Source organism: Chanos chanos, chromosome 7, assembly GCF_902362185.1.
Source record: "Chanos chanos chromosome 7, fChaCha1.1, whole genome shotgun sequence".
Lineage (NCBI taxonomy): Eukaryota > Metazoa > Chordata > Actinopteri > Gonorynchiformes > Chanidae > Chanos > Chanos chanos.
In genome coordinates, this window is record NC_044501.1 from 37,358,099 (window position 1) to 37,374,710 (window position 16,612).

General features: G+C 36.9%; 1 protein-coding gene across 1 annotated transcript in view; it reads left to right on the plus strand.

The window, feature by feature from the left end:
- LOC115816318 (butyrophilin subfamily 3 member A1-like) overlaps positions 1-16,612 on the plus strand; it is a 31,432-nt gene that overhangs the window by 12,511 nt on the left and 2,309 nt on the right. Inside the window, exons 3-5 of the mRNA XM_030779275.1 lie at positions 8,597-8,872; positions 10,414-10,431; positions 13,540-14,106. Coding sequence (XP_030635135.1) covers positions 8,597-8,872; positions 10,414-10,431; positions 13,540-14,106 — 861 coding nt within the window. The remainder of the gene's footprint in view (positions 1-8,596; positions 8,873-10,413; positions 10,432-13,539; positions 14,107-16,612) is intronic.

Consider the following 16,612-nt stretch of genomic DNA (forward strand, 5'->3'; position numbering starts at 1 on the left):
CAGCCAGTGATCTCTATGGAGGGCTACAGTATTGGTAAAGGGGTCAGTCTACTGTGTGAAACAAATGACTGGTGGCCTGAACCTGATGTTCTGTGGCTGGACAGTGATGGAAACCTTCTCCCTGATGAAGATACAGAGACACTCAGAGACACAGAAAGATTCCATGTTAAAAAACGTGTCACTGTACAGGACAGTAACACCAGGTTCTACTGCAGAGTAATACTGACAGATCATATGAAGGAGGCAGAGATTTTCATCTCAAGTAAGTAAATCTACATTAAGAAACAATGCTTGTAAAACAGTATATTAGGTTTTATTTCTTTAAAAAAGAAGACTGCTGAGTTCAAAGGATATGAAATCCAAAATCAGTGTTTGGTGCAGAGGGCAGTTGCAATGAAAGCTCTGTGAGGAAATAAAAGGTCAGAACCCAGTAAAGTAGATAAAACATCCCTGTTGTGAAGGAGGAGAGAAACCAGGTGTAGTTGTATAGACAAGGTCAGTTCACTAGGGTTTAAGTCAGAGCAGTGAGTCTTTTTGGTCAGATGCTGCCTGTAGATCAATTCCTGTCCCCAACTCCTGTCCTTGCACCTTTCCCACCTTTTCATAAGCCCATGTGTTATTATTGTAATGAATATGTGATGTTATTTTTGTTTCAGATGAAATATTTGAAACCCACAGTACTAAGATCATCTTAATTGCATCTGCTGCTGTATTTGGAATTCTTTCCCTACCTGCTATAGCACGTTGTGTTGTGCTCTGCATGAAGAAGCATTGTCATGTTGTCCTGCGATGATCTGTTTTGTCTTAAAATATTTTATCCAAAGGCTTGTGTGTAACAATCAACGTTGGTAACCGAAACGCAGAACACAGATTCAGCGTTAGAATGAGTAATGAGGGGCAAGCTGGTGAAAACTGGTTGGCATAGGAGTGATCCTGAGTGTAAAGACAGGGAAGTTCTGATAGCCCCCAGAGATGTTCTGTGGATCTGAAGTTACAACGTGCATGTAGGCTGCAGCGCAATAAGCTACTGTAATTGATTTGTTTTTTTGATATAACATCCTGAAACGATTCTCAGCATTTTGCATTTTTCTTGTTATTCTTGCAAAAAAGCACAATTCAAACTGCATTCATTTTGAAGTTGATTTATGTTACCTTGAAAAGTACAATAGTGTTGTTGTATGCTTTGAAAACTTTTTTCATTTGACTGATTAAAAATACGTGCATTTAGTTCATATAATGAATGAGTTCATATAATGAGAGACAAATTGAATTTGCACCTTAAAAAGCCACAAATGCTTGTTACGACTTAAAATGATTTTTGTAGGTTGACGCAAATATAGTTTTTTTTTTTTTCAATACTGTGAGAGAACAGTATGCATATGTGTGTGTGTGTGTGTGTGTGTGTGTGTGTATCTCTGTTACGGCCGATCACCAGCTCGTAGCATAAAGGGGGAGACGCACACGATAATGGGTCAATATCTGGGGGTTTTATTATCCGAAATATGTAGACAAAGAATTAACAAAGCGAATTTAGGAAGCGAAGCGGGAACACCATCAGGTTGTGCTGGGATGGACCAGTATCCTCTAGGGCACCCATGCGCGTCTCGCGGGAACGGTGCCAGGAGGGTCTACAAATAGGCTCAGCCCACAGGTTTCAGGTGCTCCTAATCGAAAGGTTAGAAAAAAAATACCAAAACAAAAACAAAAACATAATCGCCACCAGAAGGGGTTGCCAGTGCTGCCTAGCTGCAATTATATAGGCGGCCACCAGGACTGGGGAACGTAACAATCTCTTTATATATATATATATATATATATATATATATATATATATATATATGAGAGAGAGGTTTCTGAAATAAGGTTATAGTTACAGCTCAGTGATATTAGTAATAAGTCTAATGGTTACACTGAAGCATCAACCAGAATTTCTCTGTACCACTGACATGACGATGCCATCTACGAGTCTCATCAGCTACAGAGCCCAGCAGGCTCTGAGATGCAAGGCTGATGAAAGGGGTGTTGAGAAAGACACCACTTCTACAAGCAGGAAAGAAAAGAAATTTTCTGCATAGGGAAAAGAAGCACAAGAACTGGACAGACGTGGAATGGGAAAGAGTGCTGTGGAGGGATGAGTCCAAGTTTGAAATTTTTGGGTCCAACAGGTAAAGTTATCAGGAGATAGCAAGTTATCCTCACACTTACTGTCAAGCAGGATGGAGACAGTGTCCTGGTATGAGGCCGTGTTGGAGGGGGTAAAGATGGCAATCTGAATCGGGTGCATGGAATCCTAAATCAGAACAATTTCCATTCCATTTTACAGGGCCATAATATTCCTTTTGGATAGCATTTGATTGGGGTCCACTCTAAATTCCAGCAATATAATCACTCCATACACACCTCAAAGCAAAAGATGTTTGGAGAGAAAGGAGGTCAAAGGGGAGTTGTCTGTAATGGACTGAGGTACTTGATGATCCTACATGAACCCAGTCAAACTGTTCTGGGATCAGCTGGATTGAGAGGTTTGCAAGAAGTATCTAACTAGCTCTGCAGACCTCTGGGAAGACAGAGGCAAGAAGCTTGCCACAGCATCTCTGAGGAAGGTCTGAAAAAACAGACTGCTCATATGAAGAAAGTCAAAATGAACCAATGCTTATATATTAAAAACATTTTCAAAAGTTAGGTGTCCCTAACCCTTCGAGGTGCAGTGTGTATCATTTTAATAACAAGAATAGTTCATGATAACACCAGGAATACTGCTTTATTTTGACACAGATTAATCTGATAAGGTACATTCAGACTCACTCTCTATCACATGTAACTCTGTCTTATCTCATGAATTCGTTACCATTTTCCTTTCCTTTCCTTCTCTCATAATAATTGAATAAGGGTCAACGGGAAAGAGTAACCAAGAGAGAGAGAGAGAAATCCAAGGAGTGAGAGACAGACATACTCAAGTGTTAACTGCAGTTGTGGAATAGTGATCTGGTGGCTTTTTCCTTCATCCTGTTGTCTGATAACAGAGACAGGAGTTCCTTTTACTTCATCTCTTTCAGGTTTAGATTAGACAGACGACAGAGATGCTTGTCTCCGGTGTCATTTGTATAAAAGTTGCATTTTATTTTTAACTAAGTTAAAATTGGCCTTTAATGATTGTTTCTACCATTGCTGCTGCCATGTTACCAAACCATTTAACTAAACCATGGAAATATCGTATAGTTTTGTTTTTTTTTTAATTATAAACACTGTGTCTGCTTCCTGTCTCAGAGGTATTAGAATTTCAGAATCTAGAGTCAACTGTACTTATAACTGAGCAAGGAAAAACATTATCTCAGTTTAATATAGAAATAAGAACACTGTTAATGATAGAAAAGTTAGTTTTAAGTTTCAGTGATTGCACACACACACTGTGAACAGCGAGCAGTGAATTTGTCCTCTGCATTTAACCCATCCAACACACCAGTAGTGAACACACACCAGACGCAGGAGCAGTGGGCAGCCTCCTTGGTGAGCGCCTGGGGAGCATTGGGGTTAAGTGCCTTGCCCAAGGGCACACAGCTGTGGATGTTGGGCCTGGGAATCGAACCAGCAACCCTCCAGTCACAAGCCCGGTTCTCTACCCTTTAGACCACGGCTGCCCCATTTAGGTTACTAGGTCACTAACTCTGAAGAACATCCATGAGGATACTGACAGTGTGTCTGAGAACAGCTGTTATATCCAGTCTTGAGTCTGTCTGTGACACTCATAATATGGTGGGGTTGACTGTATTTATGACATTTGTGTTGATCATGTAACATTCCTTTTCCCAGAATCCAATTTTCTCTCATTTCCTTGTTTCCTGAGAAGTACAGTTCCTGACTATTGCACTGGTCATGTCATTACTCCATCCACTGCTGCAGCACTAATTGTTAAAGTCACTGAATTGTTCACATTTATAAATAAACCATCTGACCTAACCTCTCTTCATCAGTAAACTGAAGGTTTACATGTTACTTTATGTGATACCCTAGATATGTTTGTGTGGTGTAAGAATAAAAGAGCTAAGAGAGAAGAAGTCAAACAAGTTTTTCCAAAACTGGAGTGCAGATGAAGCTTGACTAAAGTGCAGGAATGTCAGATCACCTGGACAGATTACCTTCTTACCTGCCTAACACTGATTGGTTTCCTCAAGGTTTCTATAGTAACCAAAGAAAGTTTTTCCACATCATTGTTGTATTGGGCCTGCCCAGTCAAAGTTTCAGGTTTGGTATTTGGTAAAGCAGTTTTATGACAATGTCTGCCGTACGAAAATTTGTACACAGTATTTAATTTAAACTGAATTCATATGAATCGCTGATCTATTTTGATTTGTAAAGCAGTGTCCATGGGGAAAACCAGTTTTTCCCTGATGTTTCAGTAAATGTGTGCTGTGTATGAGCATGATAAAAATCATAATATTTTTTTATGTATAAATTTCCTATTCATTTCCCATTAATTTCACATTTTCCTATTTTAGAACATCTTCACTCGCTGCAGGAAGGAGACTTAAATCCCACAGTATCGCACAATGTTTATATGTGTAATTACATTCAGTCTATAGCACGTACATAGAGTATATACACTGTATATGTATATGTTAGCATATATATATTAACATATATATGTTAAACTATTATAATAATTATGAACACACCAATGTAATATTGGTTTATGGTTTTCATAAACCCAGCAATAAACACGTATAAGCATGAACAAGAAAAGTCATAATATCAGGAGAGTAAAGTCGTCATTTTACGAGAAAAGTCATAATATTACCAGAATAAAGTCGTACTTTTAGGCTACGTGTTATTTTAGAGGGGAAATATCAGAAGAGCAGGCAGCAGGCTAAAATGAGGAATGTGGAGCATCTTGTGAAGTTACACCTCAGTAGAGGTTTCATGAATGATGAAATACTTAATCTTTTGGCACATGAGCACCATGTTGCGGCAGGCTGCTCTTCTGATCCTCCTCTGCTCTTCTGAAATGACGACTTTATTCTCGTAATATTACGACTTTATTCTCGTAATAACTTATTCTCGAAATCTCAGGATTTTTTTTTCTCTCAGTGTGCGTTGTAATGAGGAACACCAGCTATTTGACATATTTTTTTCCTTCCCGAAAATAAATCATTTTTAAAATATAAGTACGAAATGAGCATTCGGAAAAACCCACTATTTGTGCTTTGCCAAATACCGTATTCGGATTCGGCTCCACCCCTAATATATAGGCCATCGTAGGCGTCATTTATGCAGGAGACGCTGGGGACATGTCCCCACCACTTTTAGTCGTGGCCAATTTTGTCCCCACCACTGAAAAAAATTGTGAACAGGTCGAACTCCTCGTCGTCCCCAGTACTTTTCAAAACGAATTGACGTAGGAATGTAGGAATAAATTCTTAACTTATGCTTATTCTTTAAGTCACTGCCTTGAAATCCAAGACACTGACATCCAGTGTTTACCAGGGTAGTTAATGTCTTATCTAGGAGAGGTCACATAAGGTCAAGTTTCTCTCAGCTTTGCTCACAGTCATTCAATCCCCCCCGGTGGGGAAATGGAGGAAGTACAAACAGAAAAGCAGACAGGTGTCCATGAGAAGAGCCAGGTTTTCACTGATGTTTCAGTAAATGTGTGCTGTGTGTGATCATTACACAAATTATTATACAATTTTTTCTGTATAAATTTCCTATTTATTTCCCATTAATTTCACATTTTGCTATTTTAGACCATCTTCACTAGCTGCAAGAAAGAGAGTTAAATCCCACAACTTCACACAATGTATATGTGTCATTACATTCAGTCTGTAGCACATGTATATAATTCATACAACTGTTCAATCTATAAAACATTACTGATAAAACAATGAAAGCAATAATACTAAGTTCACTGATACACTGAGAAAAAACCTAAACCCAGCAGCAAGAAATACTGACATATCATGTCATATATCATATACTGTCTCCAGCATCTCTGAGTCTTTGGGTTTGAGCAGTGAGTCACGTTAAAGATTATCAGCTTGGACAGTCTTATTGGATTTCCCGGTGGTTATCCCACAAAGTACAGTCATAAACCCATACCCCCTTAATTGTTTTTATTCCAAAGTAACAAGAAAAATCAAAATCATGATGTATTTCAACATGAACACAGATGAAAAAAGCAACACTCTGAATTCATATTTCAGGGAGTGCAAAAACAGATGAGGTGCAGGAAGAGATGGAAAATTTGGAAAGACTCACAGATTTTCTTAGAGGTTTTAAGAATGCAGCCTCTTCCTATGTACTCATAACGTTGACACTGCCCCTTGTGGCAGAGAAAGTAATGACACCCAAGTCCACTGAGAGAGACATACAAACAAAAGCAGAGTGAGCCAGGACCGATTCCTTCATCTAATTCAGTTAGGTTCATATTTAAAACTTTCATCTGGGGTCAGCTTTAAAAGTTTTATTTGTTTGTGACACAGAGTTTATGCAGACCACTGTACACATCTCATGCAATCAAACCAAATTACAGAAAATGAGATTATGATCTAAAAACAGTCTGTCCTGCCTATAGGGGAGACAGTGAACAAAGTCAGATATGAAAGAACAGAAAAGATTTCATCTTATTACACGAACTGTTGAATGTGTGCCAACGTGTGGGTATGTGTTTTTGCATGTCACTGTATCTGTGTGATAACACCCTGAAAACTATGTTGGCACAGTTCCTAGGGAGTGGTAGTAGCAAATGGCATTATTTAATTGTTTTAAGAAAAAAAAAAAAAAGAAAGAATTTCTGTTGTCACACAGATGTTGAATGAGTTTTACAAGTCTCTGTATCGATGTTAACGTGTGTGTGTGTGTGTGTGTGTGTGTGTGTGTGTGTGTGTGTCTTTGTATGCGACTGAATCTGTTTACTAACAGGTCATACAGGTTAATCTGCATTATGAAAAGATAAAAATAAAACCATGTCCTGTGTCTGTATGTCTTTAAAGAGGAGTGCTGGGCATGCACATTTAAGACCGCGATTTTTCTTCTCTGTTTAAAGGGTTTGTTTTGTTTTGTTTTACAACCTTGTCTGAGTTATGCTTGTGGTTCATTCAGGAATGAAGTCTGTTTGTGTGTTTCTTCATTACATGGTTCTGTCCAGATCAGGTAAACTTTCACTGAGACATTAATACCTCTCTCTTTCTCTCCTCTCTCTGCTGTTTCTGTTAGTATGTTTTAGGCCTATGTGTGACACATGGTGTGTTAAGTATCTTTGATTCTGTTTCAGTGACTTAAGTCATAGTTTTTGAGAAAACATATTCAGTGTTCTGTTAAATTATTACTATTCTATTGCTCTGCTGGACACTTCGAAAGTTTCGAAGTAATTTGTGCACCTGTCAAATAAGCTGTTGACCTGTTATTTTAAGCAATACAACAATAGAAAAACTTATTATTGTAAAAAAAATGGCCATGTAAAAAAATTGCAATTACTTTCTTTGCTGCGAAATATAAAATTATTTAAACATGGTCCCTATATGTTTAGTCAACATGTACAAGTGACACAAATACCTTACTTTAGGCGTTAAACTCAGGAAAAGGTGGAGACTGAGAATCTGGATTAGGATAATGTGGAGATGCAGGAGAGTGATCACCATAAACTATTTACAAAACATGAAGTACATTTCAGATGTATTTTTGACATTTTGCACTAAATTTTTAAAGCTTAATTGTGGGGTTTACATAGATAAACATACTTAAGAGTATGCAGTTGTAGTTTGGCACACAGTCTGTCATTGCAAGATAAGTGTTTTGCTTGGAAAATATTAAAAGTGTTTTAGTTTGGTAACGTGCACATTAAGTTGTTTTTTACAGAACCATTTCTTTCAGGAATGAAGTTTGCAGTTTTCCTCTGCCTTCACTACATTACAGTGTCTGGATCAGGTAAACCATCATTTGAATTTTTGCACTGTAATGTGATTGTGTGTGTGTGTGTGTGTGTGTGTGTGTGTTTGTGTGTGTGTGTGTTTGCATCTCCTAAGACTGTGTGTATGGCTGACAAGCCCACCAAAGACATGGGTGTGTTATCTACAATTTATGTTGTCTTCTTAGCTCATCTGTTTGAATGAGGAATGCATTTTTCAACTGTGTTTGTCTGATTCCAGACCAGTTGAAAGTTGTTGGTGCAGATGGTCCTCTTGTTGTTGGAGCTGGTGAAGATGTGATTCTGCCCTGTTCTCTCAAACCCAACATCAGTGCTGTGGACATGACAGTGGAGTGGTATAGACTCCATACATCAGACTCACTGGTCCATTTATATAATAATGGTGTTGACAGGAATGAAGATCAAATTAGGTCTTACAGAGGGAGGACATCACTGTTTAAAGATGAACTGCAGAAAGGCAACACTTCATTAAAACTCTCCAGAGTGAAAGTTTCTGATGAAGGACAATACAAATGTTTAATCCGATCTGAACACTGGTATGATGATGTTACTGTTCAAGTCAGTGTTGAAGGTATGACTAGATTCATGTTCATTCCCAACTAAATCATTACAGATTTTTCATCTGTATTTTACACTCTTCACTAACAGTGGCTCTGAAATATTTGTTCTTAATAGCTATAGGCACCTACCCAGTGATCTCAGTGGAGGGCTACAGTAATGATGGGGGATTCAGTCTACTGTGTGAAATTAAAGGCTGGAAGCCTGAACCTGAAGTTGTTTGGCTGGACAATGATGGAAACCCTCTCCCTGCTGAAGATACAGAGACACTCAGAGACACAGAAAGATTCCATGTTAAAAAACGTGTCACTGTACAGGACAGTAACACCAACAGGTTCTACTGCAGAGCAATACTGACAGATCATATGAGGGAGACAGAGATTGTTATATCAAGTGAGCGGCAGAACACTCAAATATAACACAGGAAAAGACTTTTTTCCCACACTGAAACTAATCCCGATTATTTCTTTTGTTATGTTCTTTCTTTTTTGAGTAAAATTGTTTTGTGTGTTGTTTCTCTTTTCCAGATAGCATTTTTCATACCTGGAAGACTGCTGTTGTTTGCGTAATAGTTGCATCTTTAGTCATCGTCACTGGATTAATTGGACTTTTCCTCTATATTCACAGACTGAAAGGTAATCTGGAGATTTATAGTTTCATCATGCACTTTTCAACGTTCTTTATCTGTCAGTTACAGGAGGAGGGAAAACAAAAGAAAGAAGACAAGGTCCTTTTTTAAACGACAGTAAGAGACCACTCAGAGGCACACCACTGAGATGCTTAAAACCCTTTGAGTTTCGTTCTCTAAATAACCTACAGTAACAACATACCTTAATATACGAAAGAGCAAAATAGAGAGAGATAAGGTAGTTTCATTGCCTCATATATGCATGTAATGTTTCAGTTTATTTATTCAGTTCAGCCAATCCTTTAGAAGTTTCAAACTGAATATGACCTATCATATATATGAAGATACAATACTGGAATGATACTTTTTTAAATTCGCTCAGTTGTCATTTTATTAAAATAAATACATGCTTGTCACTGAATTATTGAAGGAACTGCACTGTTTAGGGATTGATGTTCAAAGAAAAAAGCAGGTTTATTATCAGTGTTGCTGAAACTAGCAGTTATACGTTAGAGAAAGAATTCAAATCTCTGGATGGGTTAAAGAACCTAAGTATATACAAAATTCTACCATAAAATACCAAATTAAGATGAAAGGCAGACAGAGAGAGGAGGAGGACACTCATGTGGAGGCCATGTGATGTGGAGCTTGGCAGAAGAGAGGAGGAAGAGCAGAAGAATAACAACCAGAGCCCCGCTGTGGTATACTGTTATGAAAATCTGTCATTACTTTAAATATAGATTAGGAGAATCAGAGAGTTGAACAGTCAGAGACCGCAACCACAAAAAGTGAGCTTTCATAACAGTTTAATGTTACAGATTTTTTTTCAGTTTCGTAACACTAGGTTGATCAAATTCAAAGAGTAAATTTACAGTTAATAATAAGATTTTCATACGTACACACAGCATAGACACCTCCATGTATTTTATAATTCATTTGCTTACTGCTCTCAATGTGCATTTACAGAGCATGTCAAGGAAAAAGAGAAACAGATACTAAAGGGTGAGTCTCAGGTTTCTCTTATTTGGGATTTTTGAGATTTTTTTGAAGATGATGCTTTAGCCAAAGTTGGTGTCTGCAACTCTTCACAGAATTGTATGGGTAGATTATTACAGAAAGACTGACTTCACACTGTCTTTCAAAAAAACTACTGAGGTTTCCACTGCTGGTATCTGTTGTCCGATCAAGCAGAGAGACCAGAGCCAATTTCCCATTTACTATGTTAGGGATTTTACACTACAGTTGACGATGTAATAATAAATTGGCTAAACGTCTTTTTCTCCCCTTTTGTTTTTTTCTTTTTCAGTGTCTACGACGCATGAAGGTGAGCTCTCATAAAGTTTAATGTTGCTGAGTTTTCGGTTTATAACAACAAGTCATTATTTGAAGAGCAAATATAATAAATTATTAGAAATACTTTAATAAACAGATTCACATCTGTGTCGAACATAGTATAGCATCCCTGGCTGATTTAAGGTCCTGGTCTTCAACGGGTGGTTTATGAAAATCGTTTTATTGGGAATATGTTCCTTTACAAACACACCGTAAGAGCTGACGGAAGAAACAAACGAAAATACAATTCAACATTTACTTTAATACATCATGAAATACAGCAGAAAGCTACCTATACTACTATTTCTCGGCATACAAAAAAGAATGTAAGCTACAGAGAAGATTATAAACTGTAAAAATCATAAACAATGTACGATAAATTGTTTAAAACGGAAATTCAAATTAAACTACATCGCATTTGTTTTAACGGGACCAAAAGAGGGGAGCACAAAAATGATATATCTGCATTGTTTTCAAACACGAAACACACTCTTACACAAAACCAAAACAAACATAGACTCACTATAGTTATAACCTTGTGCCCCTAAGCCGGGTGCTAAACATTAGAATGTAAAAAAAAAAACACTCCAACACCTTCTCCGTAATTAATCTTTTTAACGCCACTACTATTAACGACTGCGCATGAACACTAGATAACGCAACTGAATTTCAAAATAAAAGCGCGTTTTCCATTTTTCGAGAAATCGTAAATCAATAGACACAAACATAAAAAGGGGACACAAAAAATAACAATAAAACTCAGTGAAAGGTTATTTACACATAGGATAGGCAGATCCATATCTGTTATTGGTTAATTGGTTAATAATTTGGTTAATGTTCTCTGTTTATTTACAGAATATGCTCAGGAAAAAGAGAAACAGATACGAGAGGGTGAGTCTCAGTTTTCTCTCAGTTTTGGGATTTTTGAGAAATTTTTGAAAATGATTACAGATTACAGTTTAGCATTTGGCAGACGCTTTTAGCCAAAGCGACTTACAATCAGTGCATCAGTCGGATTCCTAATACCTCATAAGCAGACATTGCAAAAAGACTGAGTGTCAGTTTACTCCTTCGTATTGTGCCCCTGGAATTCTTTGACAGACATATATACAAAACAAGGTTATTTTTTTTTTTTTTTGTCTGTCTGATATATCCACACCTATGTGGATATACCAGAAAATAATGCTTCAGCAGACACTGATGTCTTTAACTTTTCACAAAATTGTATGGGTAGATTATTACAGAAAGACTGATTCTACACTACCTTTCAAAAACAACTACTGAGGTTCCCACTGCTGGTACCTGTTGTCTGGTCAAACCACATAAAATATATATTTGGTCGAAAAATATTAGCTTGCAGAGCGTATTGGGGAAATGATTATTTGACTTGATTAGTAAAGTGCTGTATGGATAGTAAATGTATGTGATATATCTGAGTGGAGAGATGTTGATGGAGAAGTTAGTTTACAGAGTTAAATGATGATGATGATCAGGAACTGCTGAATCCACCTGATGCTGAGGAGGAAACACCAAGTTTTTGTTGTAACAGTGATTGTAAACCCAGAAAAGTTTGTCAGGAACAGCTTCAGCTGACAAAAACTTTTCAAAATACTCAATACTAAACTGTATGGGTAGATTATCACATTAAGACTGACTCTGCACTGCTTTTCAGAAACAAGCCGTGAAGCTTCCACTACTGGCACCTGTAGTCCAGTCTAAACTGACTAAACTGAAAATTACATAGAAATGTCTGGTCAAAAGTATTAGTTTGTGCTGTGTAGAGGTGAAAGATTATTCTACTTGTTTACTATGTCGCTGGAGTGTCATTAGAGAGTCACTGAACCTTCTATTACTGATACCTGTTGTCTAGTCATGAAGCAAAAAGCCATGATAAATAGTTACCGCTCCCTTTGCCTGTAGTGGTTTAGTCTTCAGATCATTAATGGTTTTTTAAAGGCTTCATGATGGAGATAATCAGTAGCAGCTGGATTCACCTCATGTTGAGGACAAAACATTAAGTTTTTGTTGTAGCAGTGATTTACCCAGAAGAGTTGGTCAGGGACAAATCTGAGGTTCCTGGTGGTGTGGGAGGTGTAGTCTGTCACTGTGGAGAAGTAGGTTGATGGGAAAACAGGTGAACTCTGCTCTGTCCAGGTCATGTTTGGGGTTTTTTTACTTTCCCAGTTCTACTTATTGAGTGTCACACTCATAACAGTACAGATAATTTATCACAGACACAAAATACATGACATAATGTTCATTATCTGTTTTCAGAGTTCAACAGGACACGAAGAAAATATGCAGGTGAGTCTCGTTTTATCATTAATATTCAAGATTCAAGAATCAAGAGATTTATTTTTCGCATGCTTGAAGTACAACAGCAGTGAAACTGATTGCAACTCATTTGTACATATGTGCAAATGTAAAGCTATGTATCAGTACAAGATTAAATAAAGAAAAGATATAAAGCCACATCAAGGGAAAGTTACAGAGAATCAAAATAAAAAATAATATTTAAGCTACATACAGAGAAATAGACAGTTGCAAGTGCTTTAACAGTTGCATTGAAGGTGCTGCAAAAAGATGCGTAGTGCATAAAAGGTGCAGTTGTATAAACAGTGTGTATACAGAAGATGTCAATTTCTACCATACAATAATATTTTTGATGATCTGTTTAAATCAGCATTGTTTACATTTTTCACAGTGGATATAGAAGCTTATCATTTAAACATGTCTAATGGTCCAGTTCCTGTTCTACAGCTGACAGGATTAACCAAACCACCTTGTGATTATGACTTTCTCACACACTTCTGGAGTGTCACACACACTTCTGGAATAACCATAGAGTTCAGTGCCTATTTCAAACACACATCAACAATGAACCATCATGTTTGGGATTCAAACCTACAGCCATCAGTTTACTAGTCTGTTTCACTATGTTATTACTACCACACAGGGTTAACGAAACGCACAGAGGGTTTGTGTTAATAAATACTGTGTAATTCTATCAGATATCATCTTAATACTGATACAGTTATAATCTATAGTTGATTACTATTTTCACGCACATTTACATCAGTGTTCTCTATATTTTCCACAGTGGATGTGACTCTGGATCCCGATACAGCTCATCCTGAACTCATCCTGTCTGATGACGGGAAACAAGTGACACATGGAGACACACGACAGGATCTCCCTGACAACCCAGAGAGATTTGATCATTGGTTCAGTGTCCTGGGAAAGGAGGGGTTCTCCTCAGGGAGATCTTACTATGAGGTGCAGGTCAGTGGGAAGACTGACTGGACAGTAGGAGTAGCCAAAGAGTCAGTTAAGAGAAAGGGGGATGGTCCACTGAACTCTGAGACTGGAATCTGGTCTGTGAGTCTGTGGAACGGGAATGAATATAAGGCTCGTACTGATCCTCCTGTCCCCCTCTCTCTGAGACAGAAACCCCAGAAGGTGGGGGTGTTTGTGGATTATGAGAAGGGTCTGGTCTCCTTTTATAACGTGGAGGCTGGATCTCATATCTACTCTTTCACTGGTCTGTCTTTCACTGAGAAAATCTACCCATACTTCAACCCTTACTTTCATAATAAAAATATAAACTCAGCTCCACTGATCATCACTTCAGTCAGAGGCTTCACGCCCATTCAAGCTGGGGGAGCATGTGCCCCAACAGATCCTTGACATCTAGATTTTTTATATTTTGATTTTATTTTATTTCATTACTATTATTTTTTAAAATGGGTAGTTATAATCATTTTATATCCTGAGTCAGACATATGGCTCGCTAGCTAATCATGCCTTATGATACCATAGCAGCAGCAACTGTGTCCCCCCAGCATAGCAACTGTGCCCCGCCCAGAATTTTGGCTCGAATGACTCCCCTGAATGATGCTGACGGATATTCATCTAAATCAGTTCATTCAAGTTTTAATTTACCCACAGTAGAATGATAAAAATGCAGATGATATATTGCATGTATTGCATGTTCATCTTTTTTATTACTATTTTCAAAAGGTAAAAAAGAATTTGAAAAATTTTGTCTGAACTTCTTGAAAAAGAAAAAAGAAATCTCATTAAATATTTGAGTGTGTAAATATTTCAGAGTGTGGCCTTCATTACATGTGCAGGGAGAACATGAAGCAGAACAGAGCTGATCAAAGAAGAAACATTTATATGTAAATTACTACCACTGAAGCTGCAATAAAAACTTAGGGATTGAAGATGACACTGGTTCACACTGTTGCATTTTTTCCCTTTCTATCTTCTGTTCTTCTCAGTTTCTCAACCAAACATCATAAGCCTCCCTCCCCTCTCTCCCTGTTCCAGATTGTTATTGTACACATATATTGATATGGTTAGAATACAGTCTCATTTTCTGTACTTTGGAATGCAAGATTATCACATTTATTTTTATTTCTCTCTCTCTCTCTCTCTCTCTCTCTCTCTCTCCCTCTCCCTGACAATCTCACCATTCATGTTAAAGTAGAAATGAGAACACTTTGAAATCATAAAATATTTAAAGCTATAATAAGGATATGACAAATTCAGCAATAACCAAATGGGTGCTACATTAAATGATTACAAAAAGTCACATTTAGGAAATAAATGGCATGAGTAATTCCATGGAAGACTGGACCAAATGATTATGAGCAAAAGAGAATGATTTCATTTTTTTTCTAACTGAGAAGATGAGAAAAAAGTTCTAATATTACAGCCTATTAACAATCCATCATTATATTTCTTACACACTTCCTTCTTCTCTTCCTTTAAATTATGTTTCTTTCTTTTTTCATTCAGGTTCTCTTGTCAGAAATATTGCTTTAACTTATTCAGTCACTTCTGTCATGTTAACATAAACCTCACACAATTTTCCCTTTGAGAGTTTTTTTTCCCATCACATCATCATATTCAATCTCTGATGATACAAGAAGAAATACAGTGTTTGATTTCTTACACATGAAGGCAATTGGTTTTTAACATCTTCGTGTTACAGACAGAATTTTCTTACAGGCCCTCTTTTCCCCTGTTAATAAACCAGTCTGAGCAGTAAAATATGGAAATTATATAGTCATGTAGTATATCACATATCACACAGTCTATGATATAGTATAAGATAATCATATAGTATAGGATAACACTTTTTAGAATCTGAAAACACTCCAGCCATTAGAATAAACTTATGACAAAGTTTGTCACTTTTTCCTCATCAGCAATTGTGAATTCTTACACAGAAATTGGCCAATTTTAAATTAACCCAGCGTTATTATATTTGGAATATGTATGAACTGGAACCAGTAGTCCCAAGGTACCTGTCTGATATTAGGCACTAGGCTTTGCGAGGGATTTCATTTAAAAAATCTTTGGGTTCTCCTGTAGCACCTTAACCCAGATTTCACACATTCAGAGTTAATTCTGTGCTGTCCTGTAGTTTATTAATACACTCTTCCACATTATACTTGTTGAGTCTATGAAAAAAAAGCAAATGTCTGAGACATCAACGTGCATTGCTATTATCAAACTGAAATATTCAGTATATTTGTACTAACGTTTGTCTCATGATTTTACTTGACCTTAATGAGAAGTTAACAACTACATAAAATGATTTCACATTGGTATACCTTATCCAAAATATAAAATCTGTTATCCTCTTCAGGCCCAATGTAAAACAATTTTTGTGACAGAATCCAATTTACGTAGTGAGAATCCCCTGATTTGCCACAAAAACCTGCAAAATATACAAAAAATAAAAATATGAACACACTTTTGGACAACCAAAATACTCACTCTGAACATTTTGTGGAATTTCTCCAACAGAAATGATATCATCATAGTATAACCTCATCCTCATTTTATTCTATTTTGAAAAGTTCACTTCATTCAGAGAATGCACTCATCTGTCAGGTCACCAATAGTTTCCATGTCATTATAATGTTTAATGTTCTATCTTTATCTTTATAAAGAGAAATAATTGAGAGACTACTGTGTGACAGATCCCTTTCATATTTGTGTTTTTTCTCCAAGTCTCACAAAAATAGATAAAATCGATAATCAAAAGATAAAACACCAAAATTTAGATTTTTAAAATGCTAGATTTTTAAAAGTTAGATTGCAGCATAATGAGGGCATTTTTAAATATAACACTCCATTCTCCTCTAATGTTTCACACA